Genomic DNA, 25,556 nt, shown 5'->3' with positions numbered 1-25,556 from the left:
TGTGACAGAGATGACAGGAGGTTTTGCTACACACCCCAGAGAGACCCAGAAACACCTGAAATCCACACATAGCAGCAAGAAGCCAGTGGGTACTCACAGCATTGGTGGGTTTTTTAGATCTGACTTTGGATTTGTCCTTCTCTGGCTCCCCAGGAAGTTCTTTCTTCTCAGGGAGTTTCACCAGGCTGCGCATTTCCTTGTCTGGGCAACGGGAAAAAAAATGAGTGTTACAAAATGTTTCAATGCTTAACATTCGTTGTTATTGTTTGTTTCATTTATTACTTGTTAGACTCCATCACACCAAGTTATTTGCTGAATTACTTGTTATCCCCCCACACTTGTTTCAGTGAACGTAAGGCAAGACTTGAACACCTGCAGTGCCCCCAGAAGTTGGTGTTACCTGAAAACCCAAGCACAACACCATGAGCCAGCACTAACTACAGAGCCCACAGTGTTTAAGTCCCATTTCAATTAATTTAAATTAAATTATGAGCAGATTCATAAGCTAAGATTTTTGTTTCCATGTAGTGTTAATAAATGTTGTCAAGAGTTTTTTCCTTCTACTCTTGGGGAGGGGGGAACTTTACAGACTCCTTGAATTAAAAAAAATCAAGTTACAAAACACCCCAATCTAAACAAATTCTTGAAAAAAGGATTTTGAATGAACAAAGGAGACTTACAGACTGCTCAGGTAATTTAAATTATTGCATAGTTGTAAATGGTTCCTATATTTATTTGGCCAAATTATTTGTCAACAAATTTATTCTTCTGTTTGATGGCATTAAATTTCTCGGTCTGAAATGATTATTTCTTAAGGACAGATAACAACAGACTCAGGACTGTTGATAGCAGTAATTTAATCATATTGTGGGAACTTTATCATTAAGCCCAAAACATAGTATCAACTTTTGCCTTCATGAGTTTAATTTCCTGATTTCATATTCAAATTCTTTGCCAAAAGTGTCTGAAATCTCATACATTCTTAAAAGAGTTTCCTCTACTTAAAGCTCGTGGACTGATGTCATTTAAAATACAAAACAGAAATATGGCTCCAATTTCATTCCAATTGCTCTGGGACGGACACCCAAGTTTGAAAAAGTAGGTTTTTCTCAACTGGAAGTAGCTTCTACAAGAAAAACAAAAAGTACTTCCAACCCTTAAAAGAGCTTTTACCATAAAATCCAATTTTAAAATTAAATTAACAGGAAGTTGGTGGGTTTTGTTTTTTAAATACTTTGAATAGTTCCAACTGCTGAATTTAACTCTGGTCTTAAACCATGTTTGTACAAAGTAACAGAAGCTGCATTCAGGTTGTGTTTCACTCACCACTGTCACTCTTTGGAGGGGCACATCCCATCCTGCGTCTCAGATTGTGAGTTCTGGCTTCTGGAGGGTCAGACTCAGTTTTAATAGTGGTTGCCTTAAAAAAAGGGAAAAAAAAAATCAGACAGGGGGACTCAGACTTTTCAATCAAACTCAGAAACATTTAATACTTACAAAACAACAAATCTAAAAAGACACCTGAAGTTCTGAAACACTTCTCTTCAATTATTTAGAACATTCAGAGAGAAATAATACAGGGAACAACACTGGAGATTTGAAAGCAAATCTTACAAAATGTCCATGCCAATAACAATACCAGGCTTTGGGTTTGCTTTTAGTGGGACCCAATAAGAAGCAAAGGAAGAAGGAACTCTGGGCTTTTACAGATTTTCTAGTGCTCTTGAGAAGCAGAACATGCTCCAGAAAGGACCTTAGTTGGTGCATTGGGGAGCTTTCAACACAGAATAATGTTTTTCCATTGAATTTATACATTTCTTCCCTGAAGTTTTGAGACTGTGGAAGAACAATTCTCAAATTCTTCAGCATTATGACAGATTTCTCCAACATTGTATTTTTTAAGCTTAACTCCTTAAGGAATGAGGTCATGCAACAAGTCAGTCACTACCAGCCACTCCCTGAACCCCCAAAAATGGGGTCTGTGGCACAGGTCTAAGGCAGGACTGAACACAGCCCCAGGTACTCCAGGGGCTGGGGGCTGTTGTTCAGTTTGGGTTTTTTTGTAGGCTTTGGTTGTTTGATTTGGATTTTTACAGAGCTGGTTTTGACATTATTTCCCCATCACTTTTCATGTTCTCTTTGTCCAAATGTCTCCATCAGACCAGGCAGAGAACCCACTGCTTAAGATATGCAAAAAAAGCAGCTGTTCATTGTATGCAGCAGTTCTGCCTCCAGCAGTGAAGAGACAGACCCCCAGCTTCTGCATCTCCAGCTTCTCTGTGTCTTATTCTGTGCTTTAGCCAACACTGAGCAGTTCTTGTTTTCGGCCTGAGCCTTTTATCACATCAACTCATCTCACTTTCACCTCCCCAGCATTGTTGTAGTCTTTCACACCAAACTTTCCTACATCAAGCACCTAAACCCTTTGCATTCCAAACCCAGCCTATGACAGACACTGCCCTTTTCCTTTCTCATGAACATTTTCTCCTGACTGTTTACTCACCAGGTAAGATAAGGCCAGGTAAAACTGTGTGTGTCTTACAACTGCAAGCTAACACTTATCCTACAGGCCAGAATAATTTACAGTACTTCTCTGTGGTTCACTTCTTTCAGGGGTTTATGGTCAGCCTTTGAAAAGCAGGAAACATCAAACTGGCAAACATGAGAATGAATTTAAGATTTACAGTTTAAGTTACTGACAAATCCTTGTATATCTCAAAAAGTTGGGACACAAGAACAAACATTACTCCTTTGCAACGAGGTCAGTGCAAATGCCAGCTGCTTGGAGCTTCAGTGTTGAATAAAATGGATTTAATCACTGTGGCTCACTGCACTGAAATGGTACGGAAATGTTCACATTAACAAATCTTGTGGAAATTATTGTCTTAAAACATTGCAGCTCCTTGATAAGCCAGTCAGTCCCTGCTGCTCAATTGAGCCTTAGCACTGTGTGTTCCAATTCTATTCTCAATCAAGGATTTTTTTCCACAAAAATTAGGTGCATGACACGAGTGGTGCTTGGGGCAAGAGCTGAGAGGGCAGCCTTGCCTTTTAGTTAAGGATGAGCAGTTGGTTTTCACCAAAATCATAAAAATGTGCCCTCTCTGTTAGTGCCATCTGACACCACTGCCAGAGAAACAGCTGGAATTTTAGTGTATATTTGTCTTGCTGTTAATCCTTAAGGGATCCATGAGAACAAGCATCCTGTAACCACAGGCAGACACTCCAAATGGAAAGTTTCAGCCCAAACTACGGAGGTTTGCTCAGAATTACAAATCCACTTGTAACCAGGTATTTGAGTGGAAAAGCTTTGGAAACCCTTAATTGTAACTCATTAACTAAGCATAATTACAGGCAGAATTTGCAACGACTAAGCTGTACTATTGGTACTAATAAAGACCAAGACTAGAACAATGGGAGTTAATAAGAATCTGAAGCGAACCGTGACCTTCCTAACTCATGATGTCACCACTAATCAGACCCTCTCCTGGGAACATCCTCCCCTTCTCTTCATCTACTCCAACAAAAGAAATAGGAACTCTCTGGAGACAGGATCATCAGGCTGGAAAGGCTGGAGCCACAGCACTACTGTTTTCCAGCAATAAGGGAGACACACCATGATCTCCTAAAATACGTCTTCCCAGAAGACACTGAGATATAATCAATACATTTTACGCTTATCCAAATAAATATTATTTCTTAAGCACATTTAAGATTGTATAAAACCACACTGATTTCATGTTATGCATTTTTCCCTTACATTGCATGGGTAAGTTTTCAGAAATTGATAGAATTCAAGAGTGAAAAATGAAATTCAACAATGCTAATGTTACAACCAAAACCTTCCCTGCTCCAACAGCTGGCTTCAGCTCATGAAAGATGTACAGAAACCTCCCAGCACATTTAAAGAATAACTGCAGCTCACTGGCTGAGAACAACAGATCAAAGCTGCTTCATTTCCAGAACTTGTCACCTGTATTTTAATCCAAGTACCCCACAGTATTTCATCATCATCATGGCCGGGCTTCACGAATGAAGATTTGGGAAGGGCTCTACCCACATTTCTTGCATGCGCATTGGTGGCTAAAAAGGCCAATACGAGAAAGGCAGGTCCGGTTGCAAAAGGCACAGCAGAAAGACTCCTTGGATGGTATATTCTGCAAGGCTCGATTCTTTCTGCATTGTCTTTTCTCCTCAAGAGTGATCCTGCGTGCTTTCTCAAAAGCATCAGTATTTACTATCATGCTAAAAACATTACTCTACTGTACACACTCCTAAACAGCTCCCACAGCAGAGCCTCCCAGAACTCCAAACCTCAGTAACACAACTGTTAAAATACCACGCAATTCTTAGCCCATTTTTTAGGATTGATGCCTTTATAAATGTTGAGGCTGTGCCCCCAGAGCTGAGCCCTCACCTCGGCCGTCAGGCGCTTGGCCCGGCGGGCGGGCGGGCAGGTCTCTGACGGCGGAACCGACTGTCTCTGGGGGATGTCGTGGGGCTTGTACTCCTTGTCCTTCGTGTCACTGCTGAGATCCGGTTTCTGCAAGCACTAAAAGAGACACAATTTGGTTACTACGTTTTTTTTCTGCCTCCGCCTCCAACACAAATTCTGTGCAGAACAATTTCCTGGCTCGTGGGAAAGAACAGAGACAGGGCTCTGATAATTACTGTGCTGAGCTAATAAAACAGCATGTGTGACAATGGCAGAATTACCTATTTGAACAAATTACAGATTCACTTTTTCCTGCCCATTTAGTGACTGCAATAACCATAATAAAGGATCTTAAAGCAAGCTGAAGTCATCCTTTAAGTGTTATGAGCATTGAACATTTCTCTATGTGAAATCCCAACCTCAACTCTTCTAGCAGATGGGGCTTTTTCAGACTGGATCACCAGCACTCTGGAACTGCTGCCTGTGTCCTCAGGTTGCATTGCTGTGATGCCAACAATATAAAAGTAAATTACAGCCTATCAAACATCCTTGTCCTAACTGAAATACAGCCTTGTCCAATGGACATTGCTGGAGCTCCCTTCTTCCATGTTTTGGAGAGGACAACTGCTCCATGAATTAAGAGCAGAAGGGAAAAGATGCAAAACCAGTTTTAGTTCTTTCAAGTTGCTGAATGAACATATTTAATTGCAGAAAACTGTGCACATTTTTGGCAAGAAACTGAATAATTAATAACAATTCCCCGTTTGTCAAGCCACACAACACTCAGTAACAGCAGACAAAATGTAACAGTTTTTAATGAGTAAACAACAAATCCTACAGAAAGAAAAAGTCTCATGTTGTCAAGAAGGAATTCACAGGAATTGCTGGATCCACATTTCCCCTGTTCCTGTCAGAAGCATTTTCTCAGCAAGAGAGAACAGTGAAGAACCACTGCAGCAGTGTGAGGATGATGATACTCTGTGGACAGCACAGAAATCAGACTTTCAGGAACAAAAGACAGTCAGAAGGGGGGATGAAAAAGGAGGAAAAAGTGGTATTTTAGAAGACAAGTCTATGCTGAAAGAATTATGTATTTAACAAAATTTCAGTATCGGTCATGGGCAGCAGGACGAGATTAACCATCACCCACAGACAGCCCACAACTCTGACCAAAGAAACCTCCAGGACTGCTATTTTCTTTCATACTGCCTTTAGTCCTAGACTTTGTAAGCTCTAGATTTATTCTCTGAAAGCAAATGGGGGACTTCATTTCAACATTAAATACACAAAAGCACTCAACTGTCCTGGCTGACACTCAGAGGGGGGCAGGTGTGGGCACCTGGAGCCCAGAGCAGCTGGCCCTTCACAAGAGCTTGTCCCCTTCAGGCTCACACTGCAAGAAGAATCACAGGATCACAGGATGGGTTGGGTTGGAAGGGACTTTAAAGATCACCTCGTTCTAAGCCCCTGCCATGGGCAGGGACACCTTCCACTAGACCAGGTTGAACACCATCCAACCCGGCTTTGAATGTTTCCAGGGATGAGGCATCTACCAAAGATGATGGGAATTATTTCACATCAACATCAGTGGAGGAAAGTAAAAAAATAACAATTTCTCAGAACAGAAAATGGACAAGCAGAAAAGGCAAGTGAGTAGAAAAATGATAAAAATGAAAGACAAGAACTTCCATAAAATCTGATTCCTTGAATTGTGTCCTCAAGTGAAATCCAAATTCTTCACCAAAAAAAAGTTTCTACTCCTTCTGGTAATAGAGGACATATGATCCTTGAAAATAAAGATGTAGAAGGCAAACAACTTTTCCTAATCAAAATGGTAAGGAAACCTGGAAAACCAACAGATAGTATAACTTGCCTCACTTCAGTGCATTGCCCAAGGAAAAAAAAAAAACCACCATCAAAAAATGAGCATTCACTGAAAAACACCAGAGCACATTTCCTAAATTCTGAGGTTTCACCAACTATTTAAGCACAAACATTTCCCAGTGCCTCCATAACCTGAGGCAAAGCAGTGGCATGAAATGGCTGTTAATTAACCATTTCAACTGTACCTAGAGAAGACCTAGAAGTGTAAGCCCTGTCTTAAGGATGAGAATTCCTCTGAACCTCCTTTGCTCCTGCACTGACCAGATCAACTGTCTTCAACCAAGGACACAGATGACATCTCTCCAGTCCTTCCCTCTGGCAAGGCTGAACTTCTACCAACAATTCACCATAAGCTCATCCCATACACTGTGATCATCATCTTGTTATATTCCAAGAAGATGGTTGCACATATGATCCTTGAACTCCCAATGCTGGCAGACAGCAACTTGAAAGCCCATCAGCTGAAACCATAAAGGAGCAGCTCCTTCAGCAGACAAAGGACACAGAAGGAATGGTCACAAGGCCTCCAGGATGTCAAAAGATGGGGGAAAAAAAAACGGATGCAATTTATCTCCTCCAGGTTTAGATGTTTATTAGTAGTAATTAAATTAGAGTAACTTACACATAAGCCAATCAGTCAGGCTCCCTGTACTTGCAGAACACAACATGTCTACCCCTACTACTTATCCATGGAGGGTAAGAATCATCAGACTCCAGAGGTGCTCATTTTTCTCCAAGAACAATAAAGGGTGTCAGAGAACTATCTCACACTGAAAGATCTTTATTAGAGGCACACACATATAAATCTTTGGAAATACGAAATCCTACTCAGGCCACTAAAGCCTTAGTTTGGAAAAGAGACCAGACCCACAGTTACTGAACCAGTTGGATTCACTGAAAAACAGGAGCAAGACCATCTCGAGCCCCCCAAACTGTAGCTGGAGATGACTGTTTAAAACATCAAACATCTGGGCAATGCATCACAGAAGATGCACTGACAGAAGATTTCAGACACCTCAGTTCAGGCAGGGGAACATTTATCCCTCTGGGCACAGAGTATGACTCTGCAATATCACACAGATGGTTGCTACAGGTAGGAATGTGAGGTACAGAACCAGTACTGACAAGTTCACTGCAACTGCTCTGGAGACAAAACACCCAAGGCCTGTCTAATCCAATGTTTCAAGATAAGAAAATAAACACCCCCCCCCCCGTGGAGAGCTGCTTTGAGTATTAGAAACTGGCTGATTTAAGGAATTTTTGCTCTTGGATTGAACAAGAGCTTTAATAAAAACATGTTATTCCCGTCCATCCCCCTCTGAACAGCTCCAGAGAGTTTCACTATTTCAGTATGTAGATAGAAATATCTCCAACTGGGATATGTGTCAAAATAACTCCTGAAGCCAGTTTAACATGTATTTAAGCCACACAAACAGTTAATGCTATGCTCAGATCTGGATTAGATTTAAGTTATGGCACAGTCATCAGTGGAAACTACACCATTCCATTATTCTTCACTTTTGCAGGAAAAAAAAAACCCAATGAATATTTCAAGTACTAACAAACAAAGAAAAAAGCAAATGAAAGGAATCAGTGAATGCAAGCACTAATCTTGCCTGGATGATCACTCAAACTGCATGAAGGGCTTCTCTCAAAAGGCTGTTGAAGTATCACGAGGAGGAAGCATCTCCAACTGACAGCTGTCACATCCAACTTCTTCAAAAACACAACTCAGGTGCTTAGGTTCCCAGCAAAACACTGAACAGACACACAATAATGGACACCTACACAAGAAGCATCTGAGAAAGCATCACTTACTGAGAACACGTGGAAGGGTGTCAAAAAGAATCTCATCTGAGATTCTTCCGCAAAAAATGTTTTGCAAAACAAACTCACTTGGAAGACAAAGTTGCCACGAAGAAAAAAAAGTCAAATTAGAGTGAAAAGTGAGCTAAGCCCAACATATTCCCATGGATTCTCTCAGGTCATTCAAAAATCTATGTCTGCCACATACAGAAGGGGAATATTTTAACAGCTTGGGGCGGGGGTGTGGAGGAAGTAAAAAAAATAAGTTACCCTTACATGCATCACTTGTCCAGAACTGTCTCCACATCAGTTTGAACAAATGTCAGGTGCCCATTGCAAGACAGAGCTTGAAAAGTAACATTTAAAAAGAAGCATGTCCTCATCTAAGAAGGTTTTTCTTTTCTGATAGGGTTTAAAATACTGAGCAAACCATGAATGTGAGTATTAATTGCGTGACAGACACTCTCAGGGAACTCCCGTTTCTAGGGTACTGTGGAACTACATTCACTGCACTACAACTTTTAATTAGATCTTTCCCTGTGCAATTGCACCTCAAAAATATGGCAGCAATGCCAGATGTAACAAACACATGAGCTCAAAAAAACCCCAAAGAGAAATCACGGTTTTCAGACCTAATAAAAATGCCAAGTTTTCAATGCAATGCCTTCAGAAAATGGTGCTGCTTTCCATTGCTTAACAAGAATGTGTTTGAGGGAAGCCAAAATACTTTTGATCCAGCAGTTTCCTTAGCTCAAAGATTTTCATATTCAACTCTATTTTGTCCTTATCCACTGTTTGCAAAAGACCCCTCTTTCTGAAGGATCTGCAGAATTTAGTTGTTTTTCACTGAGAATTGATCATCACTGCCCAAATAAAAAGTCTAATTCTAACCTCTCTGAACTTATATCAAATCCCTCTCTCATTTCTGCAGCTTTGTGTAAAGGCCTGTGTTGATTTCTGTACACAGACAAAAGCTTGTAACAGGATTAGGGCTTTTATTGCTTAAAAAAGGTCAACACTCCTGTCTTTGAAAGATCATCATGGAAAGAATATTGCAAAGAAATAAAAATGGATGTTGGCAACTGCAACCTATTTTGGTTTTCCAAATAAATGACTACTGCTCTAAAAGAGAAGGCCTATTCCTCATTAGAGATTATGTGGCCTCCACTCTCAACAAACCCTGAGTTTTGGTTTAATGGTCAAATCAAGCATTGATGATTGATCCAGGAAGGATGAAGATTTAAGCTTGGAAAAAGTCACAAGCCACACTGTTGGCCCCACTGCAACAGCCAGGACACATTCTTCAACTTGTCACCCCTGGTGAACGTGAGATGAGTTACTGTCACAACACTGCCATGGACTGCACAGTCCCTGGGTCACTCTCTGTATGTGACACAGATCCACAGCATTTGTTCTGGCAGAGAGATGGACCTGGGATGTTCCATGGATTAGCAGTACTTGGCATTACAGAAACTATTACAGGAAGCCTGAAAGTCTGTTATCAGGAAGCTTCTGTGAACTGCAGAGAGAAAATACAAACAGGTGGTGTTCAAAGCAGGAGTAAGAGCTTACCTTGAAGACTAGTGCTAAAAATTTCACTTTTAATTAAAAGTCTGCCCATGGCTTTCTGAACTGCCTTCATCACCACCACACAATGCATCTGGTCACCTGCATGACACTAAGCATGAAATGCAGCTTCACAAATGTTCTGGTAATTAAGAGAACCCTGGCAGACTGGCTGCTAAATGAAGTGGACTCAGTGTAGCTTACCAAGAGACTCGCTCCCGACTGGAACAGGTTGTAGGGGTAGAGGATTCGCTCGTAGTGTGCCCGGATGTGTGAGCCCACGGCTTTGCCAGGAGCAAATCCCATCCTCGTGGCTATTTTGGTCCATTTTCTCTCCTTGCAAACTACATCAAATCCTCCTTGTTCTGCAACTAGCTAAAAAGTGAAAATAAAATGCTCATGTATTTAATGCCCATATATTTAATAATAAAATCATCAGTGTTTAAGGAAAAAGGCAGGACAACACCACAATTGACATTTTAAACCAGAAAAGTATAGATTTCAAAAAAAGCCCCACAACACATAAAAGTTGTTTTAAGGCAATAACTGGAATATGTAACACATAACCTATTCAAGAATTACAAACAAGTCAGTTCCTGTGTTCCATGTGCAAACAGTCACTCAGCCCACTCTGAGAATTTTTTAGCTGCAATTTGTCACTTTGTATCCCAACACAGCTTCTAGCACAGGACACTCAGTTCTCACTGGAATAAGTGCTATGAAATAAGCTCAGAAAAAAACAATAAAAACTCCCCTAAACACAAAGAAAAGAGAGAGAACATACCCTTGGGGTCAGAGAATCCCATCTCTTACTATCAGAATACATGAATTTCTATAGAAGTTTAACAAGTTTCATCCTAAAAGTAATTGGATTTTTTTTCTTTGCATATTTCTAATGGAAAAATTTTTCTCTCCCTGTTGTCATTGTTCATGAACTTTTTCCAGTTAAGCCTAAGCTTATTCTTGACCTGTTTACACTGAAGTTCAACTTTAAAGAAGAGCTGGAAATTTAACATGATCTCCTAGCTCACATGAGAACTTCCATGATAGCCTATTACTTACTATCTTTCCATGATAATGTATTCTTACTGTCACATTAGCTGTTAGCTGAAACAAAGAAATACTTTTTCCAGCTTAGATACACCCCAAAATCTCCCCTGACCAGCTGTGATACCATCCCAGGAACTGAGATAACACAGTAGCTTTTCAGCACAAGTTTCTCCCTAACAGTCTTACTCTATTAAGCTGAAATAAATCCAAGATCTTCCTCTCCACATGTGGAATTTTCAGCGTGCATCCCTGAAGCTCCCAAAACTTTGCAATCTGGTCCAGAAAATTCAGTTTTACACGAGTTTGGGCCTGCAAACAAACAAACAAACAAGTGAACTGCCTGGCTTTGCCCTCTGCAAGGGTCATTTGCATTTTTCCCTCTTGTCATCTGAAGAAAAATAAATTGTGTCTTTTCTCAAGTCAGTTTTTGTTACTTCTTACTGCACTGAGAAAAGTACTTTCTGAGAACAGCCAAGCAATGCTAAAAACTCCCTAAATCAGCTGCATTGTTGGGATTTATTGCATTTATTGCATTAATAATTGCTGGTTGCACAGCAATTCCCTCAGTAAGATCACTGTGTTGCTGCTATGTTAAATAGCAGTAACTTAAATTTTGACACATTTTATTTTCATCACATTTTCTATTCTTAAGGTAAAAAATAGCAACGTTTGTCTGTAGCTTGTCTGTAAACTCCAGGGAGCTCTGAACAGTTTGTGGTCACACAAATCCCTCTCTTAGCATCCCAAATCTGAGCCCTTCCTTGACATTTCACACGACCAAGTCAGGACTTTAGAAAGCAAGAATCAGGAGAAAAATCAGGCACAGAGTCACCACCACCCCAACTGGTACCAGCACTGAGCCAACCAGGGCTCCTCACGCTCCCTTTCTAGTCTCAATTCATGGAAGCAGTGAATGAAAGTGCTTGTGAACAGCAAATTTCAACCAACTGAATCCAGATTTTGCAATTGTTTCTTCCAAAAGGCTGGTTATTTTTAAAGCACTCCAAGTGTTTAATCTCTTCTCCTTTTGAAAGATGCTGTATGTGTGCAAAACGCACACAGATCTGTGGCACTGGAGAGTTTGAGTTTAACCACTTAGAAGCACTTCAGTGTGGAAAAGGCCTGAATTATGTTCTTTTAATGAGTATTAGCTATACTTTTTATGCACGGAATGTTCTGAACTAGGTTCTGAAACAGATGAATTTCTGTGCTAATTAAAAACTGCTTTTCAGAGGTCCCGAGTGCTGTCAGCTCATGGCCAATCCTCTGGCAAACAGCACCTCCCAAAAACACATTGGCACGTTTGGGAGCAGAAGCAATGCCCAGCTTTCCAGTTTACCTCCAGTTCATTGAGCCTCTGGATCCTTGGTGTGAAGTGAAGCTTGTCAACATCGCAGGCGAAGGGAGGCTGCCAGTCCTGGAAAACAGAAGCGTTCCATCAAAAGACCAGGAAAAGGAAGGAAATTTCTTTCTGTGACAGTCAAAAGCCAGGTGAAGCTGAAGCATGGAACAGGCCCCTGTAGCCTCCAAAGGCTCTGGAGCCCCTCCAGCACACGGTGGGAATGTGACAGCTGGACCCCAACCCGTCAGCATCATCCGTGCTGCGCCTCCAACCAGGGCTGCTCCGCGCTCCAAGTGCCTTCACAGGGAACAAGCCCAGAGAGCAGGAAAAGTGAGATACATCAAGTGAGTGTCATTGTCTGCACCTTAAAATACTTCCCTGTGCCTTTAAAACAGGTAATGGAACCACAGAATCAATTACATTTTGGAACTAAGGGCCTGTCCTGCACTGTGAGACTCCACAGTGTCATGGGGTCATTAAGGTTGGAGAAGCCCCTCAAGATCATTGAGTCCAACCCTTAAGCAGCACCACCACCATGGTCACCACTAAACCACGTCCCCAAGTGCCACACCCACACCTTCTGAACACTTCCACCACTGCCCTGGGCAGCCTGTGCCAGTGCCTGACAATTACCTTGGCTGCAAATATTCAGGAAGAGCTGGAATATGATCAATTAAAAAAAAAAATATTATTACTTTGATAAAATACCTGCAACTGGCAGTGTTATTTATAAACACAACTATAAAGCCATTTTATCTTTTAGATCTCTGACATCTATCACACACGCTTGCTTTGGCAATACACAGATTCACAAAACCAAATTAGATTTCATTTAAACTTGACAGGAATTTATTGCATATAAAGTTATCTTATTATCACTAATTACAGAATGAAGATAATGCACAAGAGAGCTACTGATAGTAGTGTAAGACAAGAGCTTTGCACCAGGAAAAAAAACTACCTTTCCTCAACGTTGGCAGCAACTGAAGTAAGACCAGCATCATAAACACATTATTCGTTAATTTAGCAGACACAGAGGATATGAAAACCAGCATTAAAACCAACCACAAATGGTTTGCAAAGCGATTATTTTACAGAACAAACAAGACACAAGAGTCACCAAGGGTGTGGAGAACCCGAAGAGCAGATGGACACCAATCCACAGGCTTTATCAAGCTTGGGTTGACTAATCCATATCTCAAAATTGGTAATAAAAGCTTTCTGATCCTACAAGGCACTTGCAGCACATCAAGACTTGACAAGGCCAGTTGAAATTAAAATTTGAATTGGAAATTTAGACAATGGTAGGGGGTCAGGATGGCAAATTACCAAAAGGACACTCAACCCTCGACCAGTGGACACGTTTCTCAATAATTTTCCTGCTTTTCACCTTAAGACTAAGTCTGGTGCCCAACAACAAAATGTTCTTAAACAACCCAGTGGCATTAACTCTTCTTTTACTGCCCATTTTCTTTGCCAGAACACCAAATGCAATGAAACCAGCAAGTCTGATAAAGAGAACGTTGCATATTCTTTTCTAATATCCTGCTATTTGATGAATCATTCATGGCCCTCAAGCTGTAAGATGAGAAGCACAACTGGGAACAGTTGGGCAGGATTTGAAGTGTTGTACTTCAACAGGACAAATCTGACTCTCAAGCTGAACCAACTGGTTACATCATTAGTCACAACTCCAGAGTTTGCTCTGTACCAAAAAGAGGGAGACAGGAGACAGACACCCAGCCCAGGAGGGGACACGGTGGTGATGACACATAGGAGACATGTGGGGATCAAATTAAATTGCCCAAAGGAGAACTGTGGGGTCCTGAGAGCTTTGCTTAGTCTGAGAGTAAACAAAACCAAGGGGGCTGTGCTGCCTCACTGCTCAGCTAAGCAACCAGCCAAGGCTGTCCCCAGTGGGCCACGCATTACTCTAAACCAGGTCCTCCAGTAAGGCTCTGCAGAGGTCAGGAAACAGGAATAAAGTGAACAGGAGCAAGAGCTGAGCTCACGTAGGCAATGATGCTCCCACTGACACCGTCACCGACCCATGCTGTGCTTCAGGGCCCTCACCTGCAGTTACTGCACTGGCAGCACATCAGGAAAACCATGGAAGGGAGTGGAGAGCTCAGGAGACTCTTCTGGCCAGGCCACATGTCTCTTGGCACAGGCTGCTGCTCTGGGCAGAGCCCAGAGGAAAGCCCAAATGCCACTGGGCACAACAGGAGGAACAGGATCCCGACCTGTTCCTACAGGTTCCACCTCCTGCTCAAGACTGAAGAAATCCAGCTCCAAGGGTGCCCAGGGCAGACACAGACGCAGCCCCTGGCAGACAGCACGGAGCAGGCTGGTCCTCTGCTTATGGAAGCAAATGAGGAAGTTTATGTGCATGATCTTACACAAACACCTCATTCACAGCATGGCACCCAAAACAACCTGCTCCAGAATTAGCTGATTATCTCCACGATCTCCTATTTATTACTGACTGGTGCACGTCTGGGGACATTTTTTCCTGTTTGGCCAAGCACACTGGTGCTGGCAAAGCACCAGTTACCTACTGCACTGGAAAGAGTAACATGACTCCAGACAACACAATCTGCCTCAACAGGCATTTCCTACACCTGCAGTTTTTAAGTTTACTGATATTGAATGTCCAACACACACATCAGGACGCCCCAATGGCTCGTCAGCTGTTTACCAGAGATAAGCTTTGGGAACTCCTTTTATTAAATACAGCACTTTCAGTAGGTAACTTTTCAGTCTATCAAGCAGATGGGTTCATCAGCCAGAAAGAGATATTTAACAGTCTTAAAAGTGTTTAACTCGTAGCAAGAAGCAAGTCATTTCAAGAGCTTCTGCTGTGAGATGGTAAATTTGCTTAACGAGAGGAAACACTGGATTGACTCCGGCTTCTGAGGTTTTTAAGCAGGTATCACAGAACCATAGAATATGCTGAACTGGAAGAGACCCACAGGGATCATCGAGTCAAACTCCTGGCCCCACACAGGACACCCCAACAATCCCACCACATGCCTGACAGGATTGTCCAGATGCTCCTTGGGCTCTGGAAGGCTTGGGGCTGTGACCACTGCCCTGGGGAGCCTGTTCAGTGCCCGACCAGCCTCTGGGGGAAAAACTTTTTCCTAATATCCAACCTCAGCCTCCCCTCTCAGCTTCATGCCGTTTCCTAGAGTCCTGTCAAGAGAGAAGATATTGGTACCTGCCCCTTGTGAGGGTGTTGAAGACACCAGTGAGGTCTCCTCTCAGTCTCCTCCAGGCTGAACAAGCCAAGTGCCCTCAGCTGCTCCTCATAAGGTTTCCCCTCCAAACCCTTCCCCATCCTCGTGGCCTTCTTTGAATGCTCTCTAACAGCTTAATGTCTTTTCTATATTGTGGTGCCTAAAACTGCACACAGGGCTCGAGGTGAGGCTGCACCAGTGCAGGTAGAGCTGAGGGAAATTAATGCTGTTTATAACACGTCATATTAGATTATTATAAAACCACTTCTGACTTTACAAACACACTACAGCACATCCCTTTGAACACAAACTGTGTCAGATGACACTGTCACAGACCCACAGGCATTCACCATCTGGAGAAATGACAGCATGTAGCAAACAGTCCATCCTGACTGTCACAGAGTCATTTTAAAGGCACAAACAGTTTATTTTGGAGCATCCAAACTATTCAAAGTTGATATAACCAATAAGGATAACATTTATCTTTTTCTATTCCACAGCATGGCAAGTTCCTCAAGTCCTAAACAAGATGCTTTCAACCCTTCTTTAACAAGTGTATTATTTACTCAACAAAAATCCTGGACACATTTTGAAGCAAAACTTACCAAGACAAATGTGATGCTCACTCAAAGGAGCATTAAGGGACATTTGTGTGTGACAGAAATGCCTTTATGCACCTTGGAAAGGCAGCAGCACCACGAGAGGGAGCTTTGTGGTGCAGGGCTCATCTGCAAAGCTGCTGAGCTGCAGGAGGAGCTTTGCTGTGAAAGAGAAGGGCACACACATCCCAGCTCTCCAGGCCCACTTCCCTTAACCTCATGCCTGGGAATCTGAGACTCGCCCTTTTCATCCAGCTCCTCAAAGGAACTGGTCTGGATTTCCCTGTTTTAAAAAAATAATTTTAAAATGTTTAAAAAGTTCAATTTAAGTATCTTCCAACAGCCATGCTGAGTGCTAACGTTAAGTATACACAGAAAGCAAGAAAACATCGATTTCCTAAAAAGTCAGGAATTTTTACATCCCCCTCCCCAGACTCTTTGTTTGAAATTACTCCTCTGGGCTCTGCTGTCCATCCCTCCTGTTAAAAGCCTCCAAGGGACAAACAAAATCCTCATCCCTGCCTGTTAAAAGCCTCCAAGGGACAAACAAAATCCTGTGCTACTTTAGCCTGCACTTGTCATAAACCTGGCACCAAATCCAGGCAAAAATGAGAAAATTTCAAACTTTTCTATAAACTGTAGGGGCAAATCCAGCTTTGCAGAAGGCAGGCTTTAGGGATCTTACTAGTATTTCAAGTGGTAATGCAAACTACAAATGGTCAAGACAACTATTTCTGTGATATTTCCATATTCCTGCTCCCAGCTCAGCTGCTCCAGGGAAGTCAGGCTTCAGAGCATTTCAGCTGGCAAACCCTGCACCTCATCCAAACTTACTAATTAAAATTTAACCACCCCCACCCCTGCGAATTCAAGGGAACAAGGAATTACCACTGCCCCTGGTAAGCTGCTCTACAAGTTAGTTAGCTTCAGCTTTTCTTCCTCCCTTATCCTCATCTCCTTTTTAACCAAATCCCTTGTCTGCTGGCTGCCCGAGCAGCTATTCCTGAACCCTTCCTGGGAGCAACATTTCAAGACATTTCTCAATAAACAAATATCTTTTTGCTTCTCTTTACAGAACCAGCTTACCCGTCCTGCAAATAAAGATTTTTTTTTCCTCAGGCTTTTTCTGAAGTGTCTTATATTTTTTCAACATCTTTTGAAAACTGCAAGTAGTGTTTTACTTGCAATCTCTCCCATGTCAGACACAGAAAAAGACATCCCTTTTATTACTTTGCCAGACAGCAGCTCATAGTAAGATCCAAAGGAATATCTTAGCAATCCTTGCCACAGAAACACATTCATTCAGCAAACTGCAGCGATTCCCTGCTTCCCGGGATGCCCACCCTGTAAGCCTGACCTACATTCTTTGTTCCCACATCTATGATCTTGCCTTGGCAAAGGTGTTCCATGATTGCTGCCTCCAAGAGGGAGGGAGCACGCTTGGTGACTCAGGAGGTCCCTTTCAGTCTCCTGGTTTTATGACTGTATTAAAAACACACTGGGAGCTCAGATGGCAGAATCCACACAAACCCATTACTGCCCGGCAGTGGGTCAGCCATAAAGCTCCCATCTAACGGGAACTAATCCCTCTCTGACCCTGTTAAAGGCTAACAGTAGTTGGGAACTCCAATCATCAGCTAACCCAGATTGTGGTGAACAGTCCTTGGGGAACAGTCCTTCCTTGGCCATTCCGAGCGGAGGTGATCTTTCCAACAAAACCCCCGAATTCCTCTTTGCCAAGGAGGGACAGTGGGTGCAGTAACACAACTTACACACAGAACTCCCCAATAACAAGCCTGGTGGAGTATTCTTATTTGAGACAAAATTGGGCTCTGTTACGTATTGCAGATTAGCAAGGGAGAACAGCCACAGCCACAAATCCTTCCCATCCAAGAACCACAGCCAAGGACGAGTGTGCAGTGGGAATCACCTCTCTAGATCCCAGTGTTTTGGTGCCAGCTCCACCCTCGGAGAGAAATAAAGGCTCAGGTGAGCTGGAGAGGATTCTCAAGCATCGGGGACCGAAAGGCAGAGAGAGATGGGAACTACACACAGGGTTTGAACCTCAAAACACAACAGGTGGCCAGGTTCACACACAGGAGATGCCAGGCTCTGCTCCATGGAGGCACCTGCACGCAAGGAACGGATACAGAGGCTCAGGCAGCACCAAGCAATGTACGAGCAGCCCTGCAGGAACAGCTGGGGATGGATGGGGTCCCACATCCCTGACTGACTTCAGAGCACTGACCCAGACCTTGAAGCAGAGCATCCACCAGGACTGGGGCCAGACCCACCCATGGGTGTCCAAGGGCACCAGGCCCCAAGAGCTGCTGCCACCTCCCCTCAAGGCACAGGTCTGCCAAGGACCTTTGTTCTGATCTCCCAGTACCTTCCTAGAGCACGTGCGAGCGGCACGGACAGCACAGACTGTTCCCGGGGCTGTCCCATCACAGCCCTTGGAGTAGGTCTGTGCCCTCTCCAGAGCTGTAACTGGCAGCTTCCAAACCTAGATTTTATTCCCAGCGTAACTCGGATTAAGAAGAGACCTGAATTTCCCAGCCACTGGAATAGAAGCAGAACAGCTACGGACACTCTGCCGACTTCACCCGCAGAGCCTCCATGGCTGCCCAGGGATTCCCACCACCCACTGCCCTGGCTCTCCACAACACCCTTTCAGCTGCTCAGATCCACTGTCCCTGCTAAAGCACCTGCTCCCAGTGAAGACCATTCACTCAGACATTCCTGAGGGCAGCAGGCTGTAAGACCCCACAAGTTCTCCCTGACTTTTGAAAATGCTCAGCCTGGTCTCCTGGACACGCATGTAGCATTCCCCCCCAGCATACCCCAGATACAACCCAGTCATTTGGGCTTGAGAGGAGGCACATTCTAATGGATACATGGGCATGGATTGGTTCCATCCACTGGCAGCTTTGGTTTCAACGCTGGGGAGGGGAGCTGTGCTTCGTTTTAGACTTCAATTCCAGCTTTTAGCTAACTGACTATCTCAAGTTAAACAAAAACCTATAGAAATTCTATCTATGTAATTCTTACCCTATATAGAAAGTTCCAGACTAAATTGTTTCATCTTAAAATTTTCAATGAGCTGAACAGAGTGAGTGTTGAAAATCCCTCAATGAGACTGAGGCAAGGACGGGAAACTCTCATCATCCTTTAAGCACAGCCCAATGTTTCAGTGTTTCTGAAGAGCAGAAACCACACCATGGTGACCACAGCAACACTGCACACAGCCACTGCCATTAGTAAAATAAATAACAAATTAAAATAATACTCCTTTTGCATGTTTTCTTGCTAAATATAGAGACCACTAAATCATCTACTTTGAATTCACCTAATTCCACAGTACGACCCCTGTGATGAACGTGACAAGTTCTTCATTTAAAGCCCACATTTCCTAATGACCTTCAGTGATCAATCTGTTTTTCTTCACAAGTTTGGCAGCACTAGAACAGGAACCTCAGCACCAAACCATCTCTTTCTCCCCGAACTCCATCCATTCTTGATCCCAAAGTGCCAGAAGTGGCAAATCCACCACCATCCTTCCTTTTCCCCTGAGAGCAGATCCTCCCACAGTCAGAAAGGCCCTGTGACCTGACTCACCTGAACCTGGCCCACTCTGAGCAGGACCTGCAGCTCAGTCACAGCTCACCAGGACTGGCAGACACCGCAGCACCTCTGGTTTCTCCCCAGGAGCTCATTTACGTGTTGTAATTGAGTTACCTTTCTGTTTTCTTTTTGATAAAATCAACTGGATGAGCCTCAGTGTATTATCAAATCTGAGGGATCATCACCATCAGCTTCCTGTTTCAGACAAAGTATCTCAATCCTCTGCATTAATTCCTGTTTTAGCAGTGGTTTGTTTCACAGCTCCAGGACCAGGAGATTGCCAGAACTCTCAATCAAGCTGCTCCAAAAGTGAATTGGTTTTTTGTTTTGTGTTTTCTTTTTTACCGTAAAAATAAATCAAGCAAGCAGCTGAATGAGCAGCTTGAACAGACTTAAAGAGGTTTAAACAACATTTAAATCATTGTTGCTCCTCAAAATATGTCCCTGGAGCAGCAGCTCCAGTTCTTTCAAGCCCTGGGCTTTTAGGTTTCACCATTTCGGTTTTGCTAAGGTTAAATTTCTCAAAATTCATTATTTCATGTGCAGAACTTTCTTGACACTTCTCTGCACTCTCTCCAGTTGCAAATCTTTTTGAAGTCCTCCAACAAGTGCAGGGCCCTGAATGCAAAATTTTCTTCTCTCGTGCTACCACAGAGGCAAAATCTCCCTATTTGTCATCAAGACACTCCAGAGCTGCATTTACTGCTTCATCCAGAGCTCCCATTCCACCACTGCACTGCTTTCCACAGGGATCCACAGTTGTTTTTCTACACTCCTCCCTCCTCTACGATGCTCTGTGCTCCTTTGTTCCAAAGGTAAACCCTTTCATTGAGTCCTACTTAAGTGATTACTGTTTCATAATATCCATTGTTTATTGGGCATTTTGGATCCTCCTAAAGCAAGTCCACACTCCATTCAGAATCATGGATTTTTTTCCTCTAGATCGGTAGTGAAAATTACATACCCTTATCTTGAGGTTCTGAATTAGAAAAGGATCCTTCATTAAAAACACTCATTAATAGTTGAAATAATTTGTGATCCAGTATATTAATTTTGCACAATAACGATTTCTATAATTAAAATATTGAACACAATTAATTTCTAGACCATGACAACACAACTGAATTAACCAAATACATAGTCTCATGGAAAACAAAGAAAGTAATTCAACCACACCAGTGCTCATACAATTGTATTCCATACTGTCACCTTCCAAATTCCAGGACTATACAGGAACTGTTCTGGCCATTCTTCCACCCTGGAGTGAGACAGGGTGAACTCGTGCCTCCATAAAGAACTTAAACCATTAAGGAAGTTAATTCTCCCTGTCCTCTTGAAAGTTCCCCAGCATTCCAGGATTCACTGAAAACTGACAGTGAATAATTTCAATAACTCCAGTGTCAATTCCTTCCAGATTCCAGCTGGTTTGGGATACTTGGAAGCCTTAACAGTACTTCTTCATATTCACATTACTTAGAGTAATGAAATTCAGCTTGAATTTTCTCAATTTTCATGCCTGGCCTTGGGAAAGTTAAGATGTTTCTAGTATATTGTACAATACTGTGTATTCTGAAATGGATTAATATGGTAAGTAAGGCTTAAGTAATCGTTATTTGTTACTTCTTCAAAGTAGCAAAGCAATGACACGATGGAGTGAAGGCAGAGTCCATCCTCGAGAAAGACTTGGAGCAGTTGATACCATTCCTGCTCCACATTTTACCTTTTATTCTTGAAGTTAAATTTCACATTTGTTAGACTCTTTGCTTCCATTAATTACTCTTAACTACCTACTTGAAACAAGTACTCCATTGTCAAGCAATGAAGCAATTCTTCAATTCCCTCCCCTAAATGCCCCCACTGATTTGCAGAGCTATCAAAAGCTTCCAGAAGGTAAGGCCACCCCTTCACATGCCAAGTTTTTGGAATAAACTTGAGTTTATTCCAAATTACCAAAATACCATGAGCTGTCAGGATCTGTGCCGAGAAAGGAATTGAAAATTTGATGGCTGGGCTGGCATTATTTTAGCTTAAACTCTGCTGGGTTTAAGGCAAGAAGTCCTAATAAAGGATGTTTTCGGTTCACAGAATAAAATTCTAACTACAGAACAGCATGTCATGGACTGCAAGCAAGTTTTACCCCATCCACCCTCGTGCATCCAGCTCCCCTCTCTGGTCCATCCAAATTTAAATCTCTTCTCGTTAACTCCCAGGAGTGACCACGGCTGGGAGAGCCCCGGATCCCAGCCCAGCACTTTGCTGCCAGTGCCTTCTCGTGCTCCACACTGCTGACAAAAACCCCATGGAGAACAGTGCCAGGGAGCTGGTCACTGCTGCACCCTCCACCAGAGAGTCACTGCAGCATCTCAGCATCCCCAAACAAGAGCAAAACCCAGTCATTAGTGAAGACTGAAACAAACTGAACAGGAATGAAGAGGAAGAAAGCTTCCTTGAGTTCTCAACTGGAAACTGCCATGCAGGAATTACACCTCTGTTATATTTCTGGATATTCTTTCATCTCATGAACACCCAGAATCCTGTCTTCCACCCAGATATCTTTTGGACATCAGCTGCCTCGATACTCCCCTCACAAAACAGTTCACTGTCCTTGAAAACTGCCACACAAGACAAGCCACCACAGCTGTGGCTTCCTCCAGGCTCACCTGGTACCCAGGTAATGCCAGCGGAAAGGGACCAGAGAAAGCGCTGCCCCCGGTCCTTGGGAGCCCAGGGAACTCTCCTCTGTGTGCTCCAGTGCTGGAGCATCAAAGCCAGCTTCAGAGGAAGGACTTCACCATGAGCAAATGAGGAAGCTACAGCTGGGCACCACCAGTCTCACACAACGTTATTCCATATTGCAGCTCAGATACAGAAACACAAATTCATCTGCTGATAATGGCCCAGCAGAGTTTAAACTAAAATAATGCCAACCCAGCCTTTAAATTTTCAGTTCCTTTCTCAGCACAGATCCTGACAGCTCATGGTGCTGCCTACCTGCTCCCCGGCACGTAACCGGACTGAGCACGCCGGCAAGAGATTCCCTCGGATGCAGGAAGATTCCAAACCTCAGCCATCACCAAACAAGGCATCCGGTGGGAACACAGGCACTGTTGTGCAAAGGGCAGTACAGTCTGTGGCTCACGGTGTTACAGACCCCTCGATTACACCGAAAAGAACAATAACTGAATATTCACTGCGGCTCCTGATTGCAGGAGGAAGGCCAGGAACTACGTCAACTTAAAGGCTTTTCTGGTCGCTCTGGAAGAGCTCCCTCTATGCTCCAGGCCGCTGAACCAACCACGCACTTCACAAGTCATCCCAGGCATTATCCAGGGTAGAGATAAAGCCACGGGAGCTCAGCTCTCCCAAAGCCAGACTCCACGCAACTACCGGGCGCTCAGCCCTCAGCAGCTCCAACTATTTTCATCCTGCTTCTAAATAGGCTCAGAGAAGGAGCTGATCACGCAGCCAGGCAGGTCCAACACCTGGTGCAAAACCTGCCTCTTCAAGAAGAGAAGATGAGAGCGGCTGAACATAAGTAATATTGCAGCTGCAATAAGTAATTTAGTCCTTCAGAGGGCTGTTGATTTATGGTCTCCAACAGATAACAGAGCCTACAAGAAGCTTTCTTATAAGCTTTTGGCTTTTTAAACAAGCAGCCAAGAAACAGATGAGATTTTTTTAGATAAGTCTTTTTTTTGAAAAACAATCACAAAGGGGAAAAAAACCCCACCAACAAAAAAGAAAAAATACCCCAAAAGCAAAAGAAAATTCTGTTCTGCTCACAGTTGCTAAAATGCTGTTGACAATGTACAACCCAGAAAGATCATTCTACTCAAAAATATTATGGAAGTTCAATGGTGACTCTGTAACAAAAACCATCTTCTCCCCTTAACTCTGTCAGCATCTGTCTGCCTGCATGAAAAGGGGCACTGGCACATTCTACGGGGGCACAAATTCAAGAGTGCTCCTAACACTGCAAACCAGGACTCTTCCTCCAGAGGGCTGAAACACCTTTCTCTCCAGCGAGAATCACATTATTCACTACAAACATTTCTGCCACCTCAGACACTAATTCAGCAACTTACGACTATTTTAATTCGTAAGAAAAAGGATGGACACCAATAGGAGTCTCAGCAACAACTAACACACCAAAGTGAGGAGTGTGTGTTTCTGAAAATTATTTCTGTGAACTCAAAGTCTCCCTCGCAAAACTTCACTCTGCAGAACTGTTCTCTGTCAGTTTGCCCCCTTGCTGGAGGAGATTTAAACTCAGTGCCTGTTCAACATTCTAGTTGTTGCCGTCATGTTAACTCTCAACCCGGCTGCACCACCCCTGACTCGCACCACTTTTAGCTTAGGGAAAGAGCAATTCACTCAAAATAAGGATGATTCACGCATCGTTTAAATATATTTTTACCCCGAGAAGCCCCTCTCCTCACCAGTGCGGGTGTTCATCCCTTTAAACAAACTAACAATTGTGACCACACAAACTATGATTCTAGGATCGCCACAGTATTTCTCAATAAATTGAGCCGACCAACAAAAGGAAACCAGAATTCACGCTCCAATTTTGAGCTCACTGCACCATCGGCCGAGATGATGATGATGAAGATGAAGGCTTATTACTCTTCCCAGTGTGTATTGCATTCTAAAATGGTGGCCATGTCTGTCTAGGCTTCAGCTCGCAGAGCCACCAGCCAAACTCACGGCCGCGGAGTTTGGTCTTGTCCAACTTGAGGAACAGTTCCCCGGGCTAAAACTGAGCCGTGGCCGCGGCGGGGCCGGGGGAGGCGGCAGCGGGGCCGGGGGCGAAGGGGAGCGGGTCCCCCCGGCCCCTCACGGCCACAATGCCAACATGGAGGGCAGCACCCCGGCACCTCCTCCGAGGCTCGGCGGGGCCGCTTCGGGCGACAACCCCGCAGGCCGAGGGGAGGCCAGGCCGGCCGGGGCAGCCGCCCCCCCGCTCCCCGCTCCCCCCGCGGCCGCTCCGCCGACTCCCCCGGCACTTGGGAGCCACTTCGCGGTGGGGGGGAGCGGTCGGTCCCGTCGGTCCCCTCAGCCCCGCGGCCCCGGTGAAACTTCGGAGCGGCGGCGGCGGGGGCGGCCCCGCCTGCCCGGGGTCACCTGCGCGGCCGCGGGCCGGGGGGGCCGGGCCCCACACAAAGGCCGCTCCCGGCGGCGCCATGCGGGCACTCACCGGCGGCGGCCGCACCTTGCAGATGCCGGTCTGCTCGGCGATGGGCCGGATCTTGTGGATGAAGGCGAAGGGGTCGGCGAACTCCTCCCAGCTGGGCTCGAAGACGGGGCACTCAGGCGGGGGCAGGAACTCGGCCATGGCCCGGCCGGGGCGGCCGCTCCGCTCCGCGATCCGAACAATCTCCGGGGCCGCCGCGCTCCGTGCGCGTCCGCGGGGGGGCCGGGGCTGGGAAAAAAGTCCGCCGGCCCGGGCAGGGGAGGGGGCGCGGCCGCCCCGCCCCGCCCGCGCCTTTGTGCGGGGGCGCCGGGGCCGGACCGGGGAGGGCCCCGGGGAGGTGGCGGGGGGTGAGTTGGGGGAGAAGAGCCGGCGGCGGATCCTGCGGAACTCAGAGCGGCCCGCGCGCCGCCGATCCCACCCCCCGCGCTACCCGGGCCCGGCGGACAGCGAGGCCCCCCGAGCGCCGCTCACCGCGGATCCCGCCCGGTGCCCCCCGCCCCGCCGGGCCGCAGATCCGCGTCCCTCTCCCCTCCTTCCCCTCCCCCCCCGCCGCCTTTGTGCGCGGCCCCCTCGCTGCGGCCGCGCCGTGGCCGCTCCCCCCAGCACCGCTGGTTCGGGGAGGCCCCTCGGCCGCGCTCCCGCAGCCCCGCGGCCGGTGCAGGTCCCGCGCCGCCCCCCCCGCGCCGCCGGCGCTGTGTTTACATGCGCGGAGGGATCCGCACAGCTGACAGCGGGCCCCCGGCCGGCGCTTCTTTTTTTAAAGAGCCTCTCCGCGCGCCGCCATTGGCCGCGCCGAGGCCGCGTCACCCGCGCGGGG

General features: G+C 44.9%; 1 protein-coding gene across 1 annotated transcript in view; it reads right to left on the bottom strand.

Annotated features, from left to right (window-relative positions):
* KDM5B (lysine demethylase 5B) overlaps positions 1–24,880 on the bottom strand; it is a 55,044-nt gene extending 30,164 nt beyond the window's left edge. The window contains exons 1-7 of the mRNA XM_027697681.1: positions 24,743–24,880; positions 12,081–12,158; positions 10,928–11,050; positions 9,896–10,066; positions 4,418–4,552; positions 1,327–1,420; positions 98–201 (exon numbers count right to left, since the gene is read on the bottom strand). Coding sequence (XP_027553482.1) covers positions 98–201; positions 1,327–1,420; positions 4,418–4,552; positions 9,896–10,066; positions 10,928–11,050; positions 12,081–12,158; positions 24,743–24,880 — 843 coding nt within the window. The remainder of the gene's footprint in view (positions 1–97; positions 202–1,326; positions 1,421–4,417; positions 4,553–9,895; positions 10,067–10,927; positions 11,051–12,080; positions 12,159–24,742) is intronic.
* Between the last annotated feature and the right edge of the window lie 676 nt (positions 24,881–25,556).

The sequence above is a fragment of the Neopelma chrysocephalum genome, unplaced genomic scaffold (genome assembly GCF_003984885.1).
Source record: "Neopelma chrysocephalum unplaced genomic scaffold, ASM398488v2 Primary Assembly neopelma1_122, whole genome shotgun sequence".
Taxonomy (NCBI): Eukaryota; Metazoa; Chordata; class Aves; order Passeriformes; family Pipridae; genus Neopelma; species Neopelma chrysocephalum.
Note: the sequence above shows the minus strand (reverse complement) of the source record. Positions and strands in the feature narration are given on the sequence as shown.